This window comes from Chionomys nivalis, chromosome 25 (genome assembly GCF_950005125.1).
Source record: "Chionomys nivalis chromosome 25, mChiNiv1.1, whole genome shotgun sequence".
In the NCBI taxonomy this organism is placed as follows: domain Eukaryota; kingdom Metazoa; phylum Chordata; class Mammalia; order Rodentia; family Cricetidae; genus Chionomys; species Chionomys nivalis.
The window spans coordinates 25,269,798-25,287,622 of NC_080110.1; the positions used below are offsets into that span (position 1 = coordinate 25,269,798).

Consider the following 17,825-nt stretch of genomic DNA (forward strand, 5'->3'; position numbering starts at 1 on the left):
CTCTAAGGTTAGCTCTCAAGCCTGCTACTGGAAAGTTACCCGCAGTCTTTAAGCAACTATGAATTTAAGGGCTTTGTGCTTTCTAAAAGTAATAAAAAAAAATTCTAAAAAGTTTTTCTGAGAGCTGACATGTTATGATGTGCAAACTTTACATGTGTGCCTGTGTGTGATGGTTTTCATAAAAGGTCTGTTTGCAAAACCTGTAGCATCTCTATGTAGAGGGATACTCAGGCTCTTGTTCTGAAAAAGAAATGCAAGGCTTTGGACTTAGACACTAACCTTCTAAAATGCTCTTCACTAAATAAGAAACACATGGGAACCAAAACAGACCCAGCACTCCTTTGATACTTTCCAGTGAATGTTTCCCTCCATTTGTGATGTGATCAGATTCAGCAATTTGACAGGCATAGATAAAATTGTATTCTTACTTTTCCCACTTTGGAGATCATGCCAATCCTTTGGAGATAAAAAAAAGTCTTTACCAAGTATATTTGTTTAACTGAAGAACTAAACAAAATCTGGGACTTGAACAGTTTGTTTATCTAGAAAACAAAATGAAAACTCTTCAAAACAAAAGTATATGTGTTGACACTGGTTGGGTTTTATTTGTTTCTTGATAGTTGAGGGTTGTATAATTATTATTTGATCCAACTCTGCAAATAATCATTCAGCTTGTATTTCCACCAAAGATCAATGCTTAAAAACTAATAGGAAAGCAAATACTAATAAATTAACTGAAGTAATCTAAAAATCATAGTTAACATTGAGAAATGCCTAATTTTGCTAGTTTCTCTTCTAAACACTTTCTATGTACTTTTATAGGCCAAAACATGATCAGTTATCATGACAGCATTAAGAGAGAGTTACTGACATCCATATGTATGCATGTATGTGTAGGATTTAAATTCAGGTGATTTGGCTCCAGGATCCGTGTTCTCTATTATGATATTGTACAGTCTCGAATACTGCAAAAAAGAAGAATATAAACAAAAGCCAGCTCAACAGACCATAGCTTATAGGGCCATGCATAGAACAGATGTCTAATTCAACAAAAATTTGTTGAGCCCTGAGTTTTTATTGAGCAATGTAACTAAATCCTGTGGGTGCAAAGGAATATAAGATTCAACACTGACCCACAAGGGGTCCAGCTGAGAGAAACAAGTGAAACAAAGGAGATTGACCTCTTTTCAGAAGACATCGAAAGCACAAGTCACAGAGTAGTCAGCAATACATTAAGGAATCCTGATACTCTTTGGGGAGTTGTCCAGGCTGAATCTTTAAAAGTTAATTTGGCAGTGCCATAGGCAATGGGAAACAGCAAAGAGATGGTTTGAGGTAGAGGGAACAATTTCTTCTTGCAGTAGATGGTAATTAAGCCAGAATCAAAACTGGATAATGTGCAGAGAATGAAGAAACTAGGAGCACTCAAGCCTAAACAGAATGTCTTTATCAAACCCTTCCCCTCTAGGTATCAATGCAGAAGAAACAGCAGGAAGCATGTATGAGCTAGAGGTGATGGATGTCTCCATGGAAAGTGTCATCCAGATACCACAAAACTGATGCCCATGTGAACCCACAGAGACTGTGATGGCATGCACAAGACCTGTGCAAATCCAAGCCAGACAAAAGTCCCATCCCAGGGAATGAAAGTGGTCACAAAGTCCCACCCGTAGACAAAGAAGCTATTTGTAACTGATACTTGCTAGGAAAGGGAAACTCTCTTTTCCCCAGTCAAGTGTCATTGGGTACAACAATCCCACTTCAGCTGGAACTCAACAACTCAACTCTCAGGTATATATCCCCCAAAAGTAAAAACATAACCAAAAAAAGACTGTACAAGATTGTTTGTGATGACATTAATCATAAAAGAAAAGGTAATTAAAAATCACCAGCTGCTGAGAAGGCAAGCAAAATAATGTGTATTCTAAGTTGACTATCACTTGGTGGTGCAAAGGAATGAAATATGCAACCCCTTAAATTGATGCAAGACCACACTATTGGTGAATTTTGAAAATATTGTGCTATGCAAAAAAAAAAGCGCCACACACAAAGAACCATGTGTTTGCATGGTTTTGTTTATATGAAATGCCTAAATGTGAAAATAAACAATAAAAAAGAGGAAAAAATCAAGGCAGATTTACAATCGCCAGGGGATACAAGGGTGGAAGTGTAGAATTGCCACAGGGATTCTTTAGGGAGTAAAAGCAATCTAAAACACACAATCTAACAGTTGGTTATAATTGCTGTCTTAAGGCAACTTAAAGAGTGTAAGAGTTTGGTTTACCTGACTCTTCATGGGTATAGTCCGTGATGGGTAGTAAGGCAGTCAAGGTAGTGCAGCCACAGCTGGGCACATTTCATTCACAATGAGAAAACAGATGAGATAAATGCAGGTAGATGAGCAGTTGGCTTGCTTTCTCCATTTTATACAGTTCAGGATCCACTGCCCAGGACCATAAGTGACCTTGGTAGTGATTGGCTGAGATACAGAAGGGTCTAAAATCTTTATGTTAAGTATGCTAGTGCCTTTCAACATAGGTATCCTTGTCAATAAAGATAATAATGAAAGCAAGAAATACTATCAACCAGCCCTTAAATGATTGTAAAATAGAAATGTATATTGGCAGCAGCAGACTATGGGAATAAAGGCACAAAAATGTATTTGTAAATACTAAAGTTGTTGCAATGATGCCACTTGTTTGTTCCCAGCCACTTAGACCCAAAATAATCACATAGAAACCATATTAATTAAAACACTGTTTGGCCCATTAACACTAGTTTCTTATTGGCTAACTTATATATTAATTTAACCCATTTCTATTTATCTGTGTATCACCACATGGCAGTGGCTTACCTGGTAATATTCTATCTCAGGCAAAGAATCCATGGCTTCTCTCTGACTCCACCTTCCTCCTTCCATGCTATGGGCCAAGCCAGTTCTTTATTCATTAAGCAATAAAAGCAACATGTAGACAGAAGGACCTCCCACACTGAGAAGTAAATTTATTAACTGAGAGAAGCAAGAAGATGTAGAAGTGCCTATGGTACACAACAGGAATCTTCCCATCTTATTAATTTCTGTGTGTAGGTAAAATATGAGAAATAAGGACTACATATCCTTCTTCTATACAAAATTCATCTTTCTGGCTAAATAAGAAACTGACTGGAAACACAAGATGACCAGGAGAAAAATAGGCTGGGTGTGTATGCCACTAGAAGATAAATTGCCTAGCATGCATGAGACCTTCACGTGGCCACCAGGATAATGACTTAAATAGAAATTTATCTTGCAATTCCCCAAGAAGAGAGAGCAGCCATGAAGTTACTTGAGGCAGATGTGTGAGTGGGAAGCAGTCTGAGTGTAAGAGGGAAGCAGTAGTGGCAGTTTGGAGGCTGAGATGCCTGCCACACAAAGTCTGGTCATTTTTCTTTGGATAACTTGTCATATTGATTTTAAAACATCATGCCCATTATTTCATATTTGTATCTCTTAACTCCACATTGAACAAGGCAATAGCAAGGGTTGGATTTTCTAATACACACCAGTGCAATCGTCAGTGTGTCTGGATGCTTTCCATTGGCATCTGACTCCTGGATCCCACAGGGTATGTACTTCAGGTTCTTTGGCAGTTATAACTCAATACTCACACCATTCACTCCTAACTTCTCCAACCACTTATTATATTATAGCAACTTTCTAGCCTATTTCACATGATTTAGTATTGCAAGAGCTTATTAACAATAGGAAATGAAGTAAACCTGTAATGATTTCCTTTAAGAAACCCATACAAGCATCTATACAGCCCCATTTTCTTTGCCAGACACACGTATAGTTCATAAAGTTTGTGCCTGAGATTGATTAGAACGTAGTAGCTTAGCAGTAATTAAGTACCTGCACACAGTAATTAAGTACTTGCATTCATGCACATAGGCAATAAGAACAGATGGTTTGTACACATATAGCTTAAAATGGCTGTCTACCTATACCAACATACAAATGCTTGAATGCAACTGGGTACAGCCAAACCTCATGACACCTGCATTTCCAATCCACATTCTCTCCTTTGAGAATTCCTTGCTGACCCTAGGAAGATGGGTTTCTCATTCACTCTTGTGAATAATCACAGCCCTTATTTCTCTCAACTTTGCTAGCCTACCACTTGACCAACAGCTGAACCTGGGTTTGGAAGTTAAGTACAGTGCTTGTGATGGCTGTTCTTGCTTGTCAACTCGACTACATCTGGAATTAAAACCTAAGCATCTGGGCACACGTGTGAAGGATTTTTCCAGATTGGATCATTCCAAGTCAGACGATCCACACTAAATCTGGGCCACACCTTCAGGACATGGAAGAAAGCAGTTTTGCCTTTTGCCTGCTTGCCCTCACCCCTATATCCTGATGCTAAGGTATTTCTTCACTGATATTAGAGCCTACTTCTCCAGGATTCCCACATAGAAGATGACCAGCTGAGACATCCAGCCTCGTAGACTGAACGATGATTGGATTCTTGGATTTTCCGTCAGGGGACTGCCACTGTTGGGCTAGCCTGACCATGACACTCTTTCTGTGATACTGATCTTCACCATGTTGGAATTGCCTTGGGTGCACTCACTGCTGTACTGTGGTGGAAATAGGCTTCTCTGACTTCCAGGAGTATGGCTTTCCCAGCTTGGAACTCAAAGAATAAATTCAGTGTGTCACCAACGTACTCTCTAACCCTGAACGTGAAAAACTATTGACTATGAAGTGGAAATATTTGGCAAAAGTTCATCTTTGTGATCGTGTAGAAAAGTCAATCTCCACAGGAGAATATTTATGTGCTGTGGGACAATGGTCTTTTATTCTGTCACTTGTATTATTTTTAATAAAATGCTGATTGGTCAGTAGCCAGGCAGGAAGTATAGGTGGGGTGATGGTGACCAGGCAGGAAGTAGAGGCGTGGTAATGAGAATTACAGGAAAAGTTTCAGTCTGTAGTCATGACTCAACCACAGAGGAAGCAAGATGTGACTGCCTCGCCAAAATGGTACCAAGTCATATGGCTAACATAGGCAAGAATTATGGGCTAATATAAGTTATAAGAATTAATAAGAAGCCTGAACCAATGGGCCAACCATTTTATAATTAATGTAGACCTTTGTGTGATTCTTTGGGACTTAACAACTGCAGGACCAGGCAGGACAGAAACCTCTGTCAACACTTATATCAACTAAGACGTAAGCTATACCATTTTAAAAATGTGAATAGGTGAGTTCAGTTAACTTTCTCTTCATTCGTTTGACATTGGTTTCAGCACACGCAGAGGCCCGCAATTCCCCTTTCCTGGATTAGCCAGAGTACCAGATATTTCTCAGAAAACTAGGTAGGATGTGAGCAAACCAGGTGAAACCTCTTACCTGCAGCTGCAAGTGGGAACCAACTGATTAAGCTGTTCAGAATCCCTGCGGGAGGCTCTGGTCTTATTCACATAATTTTATTCAATAATAAATGGAGACAAATCCAGTAATGAAGTCGTTTTTTTTTTAATGATTTTTCGAGACAGGGTTTCTCCGTAGCTTTTTTGGTTCCTGTCCTGGAACTAGCTCTTGTAGACCAGGCTGGCCTCGAACTCAGAGATCCGCCTGCCTCTGCCTCCCGAGTGCTGGGATTAAAGGCGTGCGCCACCACCGCCCGGCCAGTAATGAAGTCTTAAAGAGTACACATGCCATTGGTTCGGAAACAGTCTTCATGTGACTGGAGAGAAACACAAAAGACATATACCCTATCCTGGAGGAGGGAATGAAAAACCAGGCAGGGCAAAAAGTTGTCATGGGTTATTGGGAAAAAAAAAAAAAAAAAAACGGCTGGCCAATAGTCACTAAAAAAAGAAAACAAGAGTTGCCGATGGCAGATAGGAGACATCCAAAGGGAAACAATCTGTGAAGGATAGAGCCACAAAGGGCCAGAAGGATGCCTTCTGTGTGGTCCTAGTTGAGGAATTTTCAGGTTAAGGCAGGCTGTAAGCAAGCTCTCTACAACCAACATATGTGTGAATTCCATGTTCATGGGGATGAATAAACAGGCTGTGGTCCAAGTAGCTGACTTCCTGCAGAAGAATAGATACAATGGAAGCCAATAAGTCTTGTCAAGATCCCAGAACCCAGGCCATGGAAGCTGAAATCATAGATATGTTAGGCCATGTTTGTTGACTGATGTTTCTGTCCCACCAGGTCCCACAGCTGTTTAGTCCCAAAGAGGTCTACATTAGTTATAAACTGATTGGTCCATTAACTCAGGCTTCTTATTAACTAATTCTTATTACTTACATTAACCCATAATTCTTATCTGAGTTAACCATGTGGCTCGGTACCTTTTTCCACCAGGCAGTCACATCTTGCTTCCTCTGGCTGGGTAACGACTGCAGACTACAGTAATCTTTGAAATTTCCAGGAAGATGGGGTCCCACAGCAACAACTCTGCCTGGTTGAGATGACACTGTGATGCTGATGGTGCTACTATAAAACCAGCTTTTTTGGGTACCAGATGCTGAAATGGTGCACCTTCTCATGACATTCTGGCCAGAACTCCAAATAAGAATTTTGGAAAACCCTATTGTTTACAACTATACTAGACAGTAATTTTGAAACTTAACTATCACTTTACTTTTGCAGGATCTTATTAAGAGAACATCGCCCCCATGACAGCAAGAAGCAATTCTAGAGGATGATGCAACCTATCCCAAAAAAGTTTGTCCTTAGGGTTGGGAACACTGTTTAGGGATTGTTGATTATTACTTGTACTAGATAGAGGGTTAGGGTGAACACTATGTTTGTTCTAAAAAATAAATAAATAATGTGTGATAGAGTGAATACTTGAGAGCTATTATTTATGGATAATTTACATTGGTATAATTTTGTATAATGATACAAGTTCAAATTATATTTATTTTTATTTACATTATTTGTACACCTATGCAAAGTTATTCTGTCAGATTGTATATATGTATTTTCTACCTCTGTTTAGGACATTTTGTATATTGATACAACTTTTAGGATATATTTTCATATTGCAATATATACTACTCCTACCTCTGAGAAAGTTAAAAATTGTTTACATTTTGAAGTCATTGTCCTCATTTGTTGCACATTTGTTTACAGATTATTTAATATTCTGACATGAAGTTTTAGTCTTTAAGTTATATAGGTATTAAATATTATAGATCAATAGTTGTTCATGTTTGTTGTACATAAGTCAGATCAATTAGGTTCTTTAGATACTTACAGACTGTATTCTGTCTAGATAGGTAGACCTATCTACCTATCAACCACTTCAAGGATCTGTTGACATGAGACATGATTGCTCCTGACAGCACCAATCTACTCCCAAGAGAATGTTGAGCACCAAAGACACTCCACTTGGAGTTTATTTTCTTCTTGGCACAATTGACCTTTGGGCAAGGAACTGCCCATACCTCAAACACCGAAGTACATGGTATCCAGAAAGGATAAGCAGGACACAGGAAAAAGACTGTCAAATCTTGCCAAGACAGGGTAAGATGGTTCTGAAAAATTTCCTACCTAGGAAAATAGTCTGTCAGTTACACTAGGCCTTAGCCAAAGCTGGTTGCTTCGACATTGCAAAATGAGACTTTGGGTTATTGTTCAGATAGACAATTGTCTCCATTATATATTGCTCACTTTGGAAGCTGTCTGATTGTACTTCCTGCCTGCTCAAGTAATATTGTCTCCCTTCTCAGGCCTTCAATGGGGTTGAAGATTAGATGTAGTTACTATATTTTATGATCCAGTCAAGACTTAGACTCCTTATGATAGAATGTTTATTAAAACATTTAGCATACATTCTTTGCTTAACATTGTTTATGCTGCTTATAATTCTAATTATACTTGATATCTGTTCCTATTGTTTATAGTTTTGTATTGGGTTTGGAACTCTTATTTAAACACAAAGGAGAGGTGCTGTGGGAGCACATTCTGTCCCGTCAGCCAATAGCCTTTAAGATACCAGCCCACTTGGGTGTGGTCTCTGATACTGTTAAAAGCAGCTGTAAAGTGTGTGCTCTCTCTCTCTTGCTTCTGTCTCCCTCTTCCGGTTGCTAGACTCTGTTCCTGTTCACGCAGAGGACAGTTATCTAGGACAGTGATCTGTAAGTTTTCCCTTAAATAGTAAATATTTAAATAAATAAATTATTCATAATTCTGAACTGGTGTGGAATTATTTTGTGACTTCCATCATCAAATGTTTGAAAGCATGGATGACGACAAGAAAGAAATGAAAGCAGAGGCAGAACTGGAAATTGACAGAATTATTTGAAATCACAACCAACAGGGGCTTTGGGCAACACGGCAAAATGATACCTCCTGGATCTTAACGTCCAGGAGTGATGGCTACCAGAGGAGGAGGAAGGTTAGGGAGCAAGGCAGTTCCCAGTGGCCCCACTCCAGAGACAGGGCCCCTAGGTAGGACCTCAGGCTCTCCCACAGTCCTCCTGCGAGGAGTGCGCACAGTCCTCTGAGGAGCTGACTTTTCATATCTCCCTTGCACGCTGGAGAATGTCCTATTCTACCGTTTCTTCACTCTTGCAGAGATTTGGGAAACACAAAGAGTATTCTTATGTAATTAGATGCACCATTTTCAGATCTATAAGCTTAAATTATCTTTCCACTTTTTCATGAAGCAATTCTTAAGAGTTGACTGACTGGATGTCGAAGACTCTATATATTAGAGTAAAATACTATGTAAGTATACCTTAATTGTTGTCTGAGGTTTCTGTCCTTTCCAGTCCTACAGTCATTCAGTCCCAAAGAATCACACAGAGGTCTACATCAATTATAAACTGGCCCAATATCTCAGGCTCTTATTAACTAATTTTTATAATTTATAGTAGCCCATAATTCCTGTCTATGTTGGCCACATGGCTTGGTACCTCTTTCAGTGAGGCAGTCACATCCTGCTTCCTCTGCGACTGGGTCACGACTGCAGACTGTACTTCCCTCTTCCCAGCATTCTCATTGCCCCACCTATACTTCCTGCCTGGCTACTGGCCAATCAGCATTTTATTAAAAATAATACAAGTGACAAGATAAAAGACTATTGTCCCACAGCATCCGCCCCCCCCTTTAAAACAAGAACTCTGAATCTAATCTCCTTTGTTTAGCTTTTCTCCTGAGCATTATCCATAACAACTTGTAACCAACATTCTAAACAAAGGAAAATATTCATAGTCCATTTTTTGGGAATGTGGATGTAGATTTCCAAGATACTTCCTACTGATTGGAGGCACTGATAATCTTATGGGGACCTAAAGAAAATTTAGAATTATGATCAAGTCCTGCCTAGAGTATCCTGTGAGCCTTGATCATCTCAGGCAGCAGTCTTTGAACTGTTCTGGATGTAGAACTCAGACATCTAGGCCATTCCTGATATCAGAGATTTCTCAGGTCTTCCTTGCTCAAACCTGATTTTTCTTAACACAGAGAAGCACGATGTGACTGCCTCACTGAAAAAGGTACCAAGCCACATGGCCAATACAGACAATTATGAGCTACTGTAAATTATAAGAATTAGTTAATAAGAAGAGCCTGACATACTGGGCCAATCAGCATTTTATTAAAAATAATACAAGTGACAGGATAAAAGACTATTGTCTCACAGCACTTAATACTATATAGGCATACTTTAATAAATACTATATAAATATACTTTTTAAAAAATTAAGGGGATAATCTCAATATAATAGGCTGAGAACTGTCACTTCTTACTAAAACAAGACAAAACTAGAGCCAATCTGCTCTAGAATTTCAATAAATTACCTTTTTAAAACTTAAGAATATGCCTGACCATCAGTGAAAATATTGAAGAAATACAACATACTTCCTTTAACTTCCAGAGAAGTTAGAGATTGTGTGGATGTCTATTTTCAGAGCTACTTTCAAAGATTCTGATCCAGTAGGTCTGAAGAAACTGAACATGCATTTTAATAATGCAGACCAAGGAAGTATAGATGAACACTCAATATTTTAATTGAGGTTCAGCACATAAAATTAGCATGAATCATAAATTTTATATTATATTATTAAATAATTTACAATGCTTCTCAACCTTAGAGAAAAAACAAAACACTTTTGAGAAATCATGATTTCGCTATAAAAATACAAATGCACCAAGGCTTCATATATCCTAAGACGGTAGCTCTCAACCTTCCTAATGATATGGTTGATAGGTTCTTCGTGGTTTGGTGAACACCAACCAGAGGTATTTTTGCTGCTACTTCATAACTGTAATTGTGCTACTGTTATGAACTGTAATGTAAATATCTGTGTTTTTCAATGGTCTGAGGAGATCCTTGAGAAAAGGTTGTTCAACAACCCCAAAGAGGTAGCAACCCACAGGTTGAGAATTGATGCTCTAAGACCTTTGAACACCCTCTGAAAACTCAAAAGTGAAATACCTAGCACATCAATGCACACAGGTAAGCCCATAAACACCATGTTAGGTTATATAAACTGTGCTGGGAATGGGCACATGGGACTAAGATTCAATCAGGACCCATCCCAACTCTGTCTTGGTAGCGTGGCTTCCTGACAAATCAGGACACCTTTCCCTCCAGGGCTGAGCTCTCCTATTGTGGCTCCAGCTACCAGAGCTGTTCTATTATAGCTCTAAAGATAGCCTGGCTTCCCAATAAGTCAGGGTATCTTTGCAGCTCCAAAGTTGTAACACACTTGCTTACCCTCCGGGCACTATAAAGTTCAATAACAACTATTCTCCCGAAAAAAAATTACTAAAATTAAAATTAAAAGGTCTATTAATCAAAACTAAAGTTTTCTGCATATAAAGAGATGAAAATTTAGAAACATAAACAGGTTCTTAAATATAAACCTTTCCCTACACTAATAAAAATTGAAAATATGCAGTTAAAATTGGAAACTAACTTATCTAAATTTTAACATTCTTATGTATCAGATAACATTATACATTTTCTACATGCTACATGGGTCTAGGTAGAACAGGTAGAACATTTTGTGAACACTGAAAATATCTTTTCAAAAGTTACTCCAAGAAATTTATCAGAACTATATATTCCAACAATACCAACAGCTCAAGTTTCCTGTCTTCCTAAGTGGATCTTGTTGACTAATTAAGACTACCAACTCTAACGCATTATCATTCCCATATTTAAAAAATGTGCTTGACAGAAATGCATAGCTTAGTAAAAAACAGTCTTAGAACTTGAAAAAAGTTCAACTTATGAAACATATTAAATTTTTTTTAATCTCAAGTAGATATCATATTACGTAGGAAAAAGTCCGAACACCCACTGTCCAGGAAGAACAAGGAGGACATCAAGATGTTCTGAGCAATTTCCTGAACAGCAGGAAATGAAAAGCTGGGGATGCTGGTCTGTGAGCAGTTTCCTTCTTCTAGACAGGCTCACTCATTATTAACTGATGGGAGATAACATGATATTAAAAACTTATATCTAATGGTTCTAGTGCCGTGACTGTCAGTAAATACTCAACTGGGGAAGTTCCTTCGGTACCCTTACTTTCTGGGGAAGGAAAAAACCAGTCTACCTACATGACCATTGCAGAGCAGCTGCTTCACTGACTCATGACTGTGTGTCCTTCAAGACACACTGTGACCGTGTTTACACTGATGACAAAGGCTTTCAAGAGTGTCAAGTATAAAAGGAGTCGTTCGTTTATCACCTCTACAACTCACTGAACGATGATGAAAATAATGAAAATCTGCGGTATGTGGAGGGCCACCTTGTCATTCTGATGAAGAACCAGTATTGTCTAAGTGTAATTTAACTGAAAACACTACTTCAGCTTTAAATTTATTTTAATGATATGTACAAGAGTTTAACAAATTACAATTAAAACGGAATCAGTTATGTTAATTCCACATAACTTAAAATCATGCAATACTGCATGGTAAAAACAGCTTCATTCATATACAAAAAATATGACTTTGAGACTCATGACAGTGCCTGGAAATCTTTGACATAAGCTTTATGAAAAGAATATTTTATAAAAATTTAAAGATCTGATTAATTAATGCATTATTAGGAAAGATAATAAACATTATTAGCAAAGTGAGGTTACAGTGATTAATTTTAAAATTATACCAGGTATAGATAGGGTTGAATGTAGTCTCATTAAATAAATGTTCAGTTAAGAAAATAGCTTTGAAAAAGATCTTATATTGAAGCCATGTATTAATTTTGTTGAATCAGCTTATATAAACCAATAGTCAAGTTTATTCAGTTAAAGAAAATAGGACTATGCTTTCTTATACTCAATAAATAGTACTTATGTATAGTTTATGTACAAGTGAAGAAAAGTTCTTTGTAAAAAACAGACTGCCAATCCACTTGCTAAGGTTAATGTTCTTTATCCAGACAGTAACTACATTGGCGAAAATGTCTAATTTAAATCACATTCAACCAGCATAAATATTTAAGCTGAATATTGTTGTAAACAATAGAAAAACCAAATTTGTTTGCATTTTTAAATCTCATCACTGTGCAACATCTCATCTTAGAATGCTTTACAAAGGCTCAGCAGTTAATTTTATCAAATCCAAAGCCCACTAAGAGTAAACGCAGTGAATGCTTTTCAGAGTGCATAATTCCCAAGGCATCCACTTGTAGTATTCATCACATCCCAGTTCATCAGCAACAAAATACAATGCACTTAGCTATAAAAAATACTAAGGAATGTTATTGAGAAGGAAAGGCTATTTGGTAGAAGTAACTACAAAAATAATTAGTTTAAAACTTTGTAAAGCTTTAATGCAAGAACATCAGTACACTGTCTTTCCATAAACCTTAAAGCATGATCAACACCAAGACTGTAAATGTCTACCTTTCAGGTACTTAAAAAGAAATTGCAACAAAGTATCTCTAAAAATGTAAGACAAATGATCATGCAGGTGTTAATCTGCAGGCATTTGGGGATGCCAGTGTCTGTGCTGAGCTGTCGTCTTTGGCTTCACTGGCAGCAAGGACGGGGAAGGTGTTACTTGGAAACGCAGATGTGGGACAAGTAGTGCCAACATTGTCGTCTTCTCCGGTGTCTGAATCTGGCGTTGTAACTTCGCTGTCCTGGAGCCCCAGGATCTCACAAACTGCTTGTGGCAATTCCTGAGTATGAACAAAAATCAAATATAATAACATTTATTCATTACTGAGGAAAAATTACACAAAGTAATCCTTTAATACTATTTGACTTTGGATTCTGAATATCTAACAGTGTTAAGTGCCACGCAATCTTCTCACATATTTCTGTATTATAAGTGAAATTCTAGCTATCTATTTTGTCTCCGAAAAGTTTCCTAGTTAGCTTTAAATGCCAATGTGACACAGCCTTGAGTCGTCTGAAAAGAGATTCTCAGTTGAGGGACCGCCCAGATCAGAGCGGCCTGTAGGGGGTTGTCTTGACTGCTAATTGATGGAGGAGGACCCAGTCCACTGTGGGCCACACCATTCCCTGAACAAGTGGTCCTGGGATGGGCTGCAAAAGAAACCCGGGGAGGAGCTGGAGAGGACGTTCAGTTAACTCATAACTGCCTATAACCAACTCTTAACATCTCTGACCTTCAAGGTCACCTGCTCATATGCTCGCACACAGAGAGACAGTCACACACTCACTCACACACACACACACACACACACAGAAATAAATCTGTTAAAAGTGCTAATAAGCATGAGCCTGTGAGTGAGCCATGAAGCAGCACTCTTCCATGGTTTCTGCTTTAAGTTCCTGCACTCTGACTTCCCTCAATAAAGGAATGTAACCTGTAGGTGAGAAAAAAATCCAGGCCTCTTTATTTTTGCTTTTAGTTGGTGTTTTGTCACACAACAGCATGAAACCAAAACAGGAGCAGTTCCTGGACCTCATCCAAGTTAATCCAAATTACTCTATCCTAGGAATCTCCCGGAGCCGCTTGTTGTTGCTGTCTGCTTGCTTGCTATGGTCTTTACATTTCATTGAATTTTATAGGAGCTCATGTAGTCCAGGCCTGTACTCAAACTCATTATGTAGCTGAGGCTGGCCTTAAACTCATGACCCTCATAGCTCTACCTCTCCAATGGTGGGACTGCAAGGATGCACCACCAAACCCCATCTAGTTTTCTAACATTCAGGATTAACCTCTTTTCTCTCCTCTTTATAGTTATTCTATCTCACTGGCAGGTTTTGAAACAGACTAGATCAACATCTAAATCAAACATCCATAGAGCTAAACTACACAACTAAAGGACCCATGTGGGGGATGGTAAAACTGAAACAAAAAGTCTTTTAAAAATGAAAATGCCATCAGTTCCTATAACTGCAGGGTTTGGCTGGGTCTGCCTGTTTCTGAGCTTGAGAGAGAAAAGTGCAACTTTTCCTCCCTGCCTTCATCCTCTTCCTCTCTTTCCTGATGCAGGCCAGGACCCAAGTCTGTTTTTCTGATTCTCTGGGATTCCTTCTTCTCCAACCCTCCTCCCCCCTCCCCCCCCACACACACACAGACAGACACAGACACACATACACACACACACACACCACCACCACCACCACGTGGCTGCTAGCTACCACGCTGGCCTAAACAGAACGGCCTCTTCCATCCTCTTTTCTCAACAGCTACTGAGCTTTGCGACTTGCCTGCCCTGGAGTTTTTCTATTATCTTTAATATAATTTTAAAATAAAATTGTCTGAGTTTTAAAATAACAGGAAAGAAGGAAAGAAGAGGGAGGAGAGAGAGAGACATAGAGAAGCCAAACTCTAATGGTTTAAATTCAGATAAAACACTAAATTTGTCTTTGTTTTCAGAAACAAGAGCCTGACAGCAATGCAGTAAGATACACTGCCGTCCACATGCTGCTGGTGAGAACCTCTCTTTGGTGCTGGATGCTGCATAATTAATAAGAGATCCTGTTCTGTATTCATTAAGTTGGATAATGTATTGCCACTTAAAGTCTACAGCCTCCAGTTGTAGAAATATTTTCATTACTTTTGACATTTTGCCAATTAAGTGTTTCCAATCTAGCATAATTAGTCAACTGTTTTCAATTAAGTGAGGTAAACTTACAATGGTAAATAAGAAAAAAGCTTTGTGTCTGCCCTCAAATGCTGACTGTCATTTATTTGCTTTATATGAAAATCTTTCCTTGCTGATAAAAATAGGGAGAAAAATATTGCAGTTACTTGCAGCACTGTATACCTTGCACTGTGTCATCTGTAGGGAAATTGCTTCTGCTTTACATAGTATATCTTCCACATCAATTTTCATGGACAATTCATTGATGTGCTAAAAAAATCAACAGAAGAAAATAATAATCAAAACAGAAAGCTCTATTATGCTCTAAAACATTAACAATTTATTACCAATTATATTGCACTACAGATATTACCCTTTATATAAAAATATTTACAAATTACAAATCCACAGAAAATCTAATACATCTTTCATTAGACTCTTTCAGGTTTTCAAGCCAATGAATAGCTAATAAGCTTACAGAACATTAAACCTGCAACCATCTCAAGTCTTCTATCTTAAAGTTACAAGCAAAAGGCAATTTGCTTTTTCAAAAACTAATCTACATAAAAGAACATTCGTTGAATTTACTTTCCTTCCTAAATAGGGACCTGATAAGAACTGAGCAATATGTCTTTGTTAAAGTATAAACTCTCAGAAAGCCAGGCCAGCTCCAGGTATTACGGACAGTGTGAGTTACTCATGAAATTCAACAATACTCTGGAGAAAGGACCACCAGAGAGAAGCTCCAGAACATCACCATCTACTGAGAGAACAGCCACCTTAAGTATTTCATTGAAGCCATAATGCTTTTCCATTATCTGCTGCTTTTCTGATTCCAGGATAGCACAACACAGAAGAAGATGAAAGTTCTTACAGGGTAGTTCCGTCCACATTACCTACAAAACATATAAGTTACTTAGTAAACAAAATCAACTCTACATTATTTCCTCAAAGATACATGCTAATCCTGAAGCAAAAAAACATGCCTAGTTGGGATAGCCCAATTTTTCTACCTAACAGATGAGACATGAAGGGGTTACAAAGAAATTAAAATCAAGTGTAATATTTGATATACTTCCAGTGACTCTTCAAATAACTTCAAATAATATCTACTTCAAATAGCTAATAATAGAAAAAAGCACTACTGACTAATGGCACACTCATAAAGGTCAGCCTTAAAATATAAAGGTTAAATCTACTTTCATTATTTTTCCTGCACTTTGGCTTTCTCACAAATCTTCAGTACTTAGAAAAATTAAGGTGGACTAAATCCTACATATTAAAACAGGCCTAATTCTAGTACAGAAGAGCAGAACGAACCAGAGATACTTCTACACCATGTGCAGGAAAAACCTTGTATCACATCATCTCTCTCAAGATCAAGAGTATCTGTGATTCCAACAAAAACTAGAGAGACTACACTGAGTAACAGCTAATTTTATCCTAAATATGGGTTGATGTCAACCAAGTCAAGACCTTTGTTTCCCCCTAGTAATGTATTTAATGACATCTTTTCTTGGCAGAAAAAAGAAACCAGCAAACAATCTAGTGGAGCATAGCAGAAATCCTTTACTTTCATAAGGAATAAATCAACTTAATCTAGTTTCAGAAATTTAATTACAAGGCAATTAACCTCAAAGTTTCAGCTATTTGGTAAACACAGATTGAGGAGTTAGTCCAACTAAGTGATAACAATATTCATCTTTAAAGAGCTCAGGTTCTCATTCCAGGGCAGGCACTGTGCCCAGGAGTCACAGCACCACAAACAACTCCACAGTTCTTTTGTTTTGGTTTTCTGTGGGCTTTTTTTGTTTGTTTCCTTCTGTTTTGTTTTTGGTGTGTGTGTGTGTGTTATTTTCTGTTTGTTTTTATTTGTGTGTGTGCTCTTGTGTGTTTTAAGAGAGAGAAAGAAAGAAGATTGGGTGGGTAGGGAGGGGGAGGAGCTGAGAGAAGTTGTGGGAGGGGAAACATGATTAAAGTATATTGTATGAAAACAAATTGTAATAAAAATGTTCAGGTTGTAATGACACATATCTGACACACACTTAAGTATGAATTCATGCAGAACACACACTGCACACAGCCTTCTCTAATGGTAGCGCAGGACCAATCCCCAGTTGTAAAAGGTTTTCTGCTACAGATTATTCTTAACATATGTAGTACATTTCCTTCCTTGGTAGAAATTCTATCATTCCTTGGTTTTTATATAGATATGACAATAAGAAGACACTATACCCATATTGCACTTTTTAAAAGCTGTTATTAACAGATACTCAAAAACAGCAATAAAAAGTAATTTCTATTTTTCATTGACAGTTATCCTAAGTAGAAAATGGAATAAAGGAATACACACCCCCATACAGAATAATGAATCTCCTTTATAGAAAAAGAAAGAGAAATGGAACAGGGATAGGAATTAAAGAGAACTATACCTTTTCTGAAAATAAAGAAAAACTAGGAAGGGAAAGAGGGAGGGAGAGAGGGAGGGAGGGAGGATATACTTGCTACTTTTTATAACCACTGTGTTGTAACTTAAATTCTTTGGAAAAAAAAAAACACAAGCCATCTCCTTTGTAATACCTCAGCCTATAAACCAAAACTTTCTGGCATGTTAAAAAAAATTATACCAAAATTTAACGGTCTCCCATAAAACCAAGACTTATATTCAATCAGAAAGCAGTTGATTGTCCTATGATGTCTGAGCCCCTAGTGCACCAGAGGGCATGTCTTACTAGACAGCATTCATGAGTATGGCTGAAACACCCTTCACTCTCACTAGTTCATAGTCTGCTGCTAG

The 17,825-nt window shown here is 37.9% G+C and overlaps 1 protein-coding gene across 2 annotated transcripts in view; it reads right to left on the reverse strand.

The window, feature by feature from the left end:
* Positions 1–11,832: 11,832 nt before the first annotated feature.
* The window catches only part of Tbc1d15 (TBC1 domain family member 15), a 58,042-nt gene continuing 52,049 nt past the window's right edge, over positions 11,833–17,825 (reverse strand). For both annotated transcript variants that reach the window (XM_057757777.1, XM_057757776.1), the window contains exons 15-17: positions 15,808–15,924; positions 15,212–15,298; positions 11,833–13,147 (exon numbers count right to left, since the gene is read on the reverse strand). In XM_057757777.1, the coding sequence (XP_057613760.1) occupies positions 12,929–13,147; positions 15,212–15,298; positions 15,808–15,924 (423 nt within the window). In that variant the 3' untranslated portion in view covers positions 11,833–12,928. The remainder of the gene's footprint in view (positions 13,148–15,211; positions 15,299–15,807; positions 15,925–17,825) is intronic.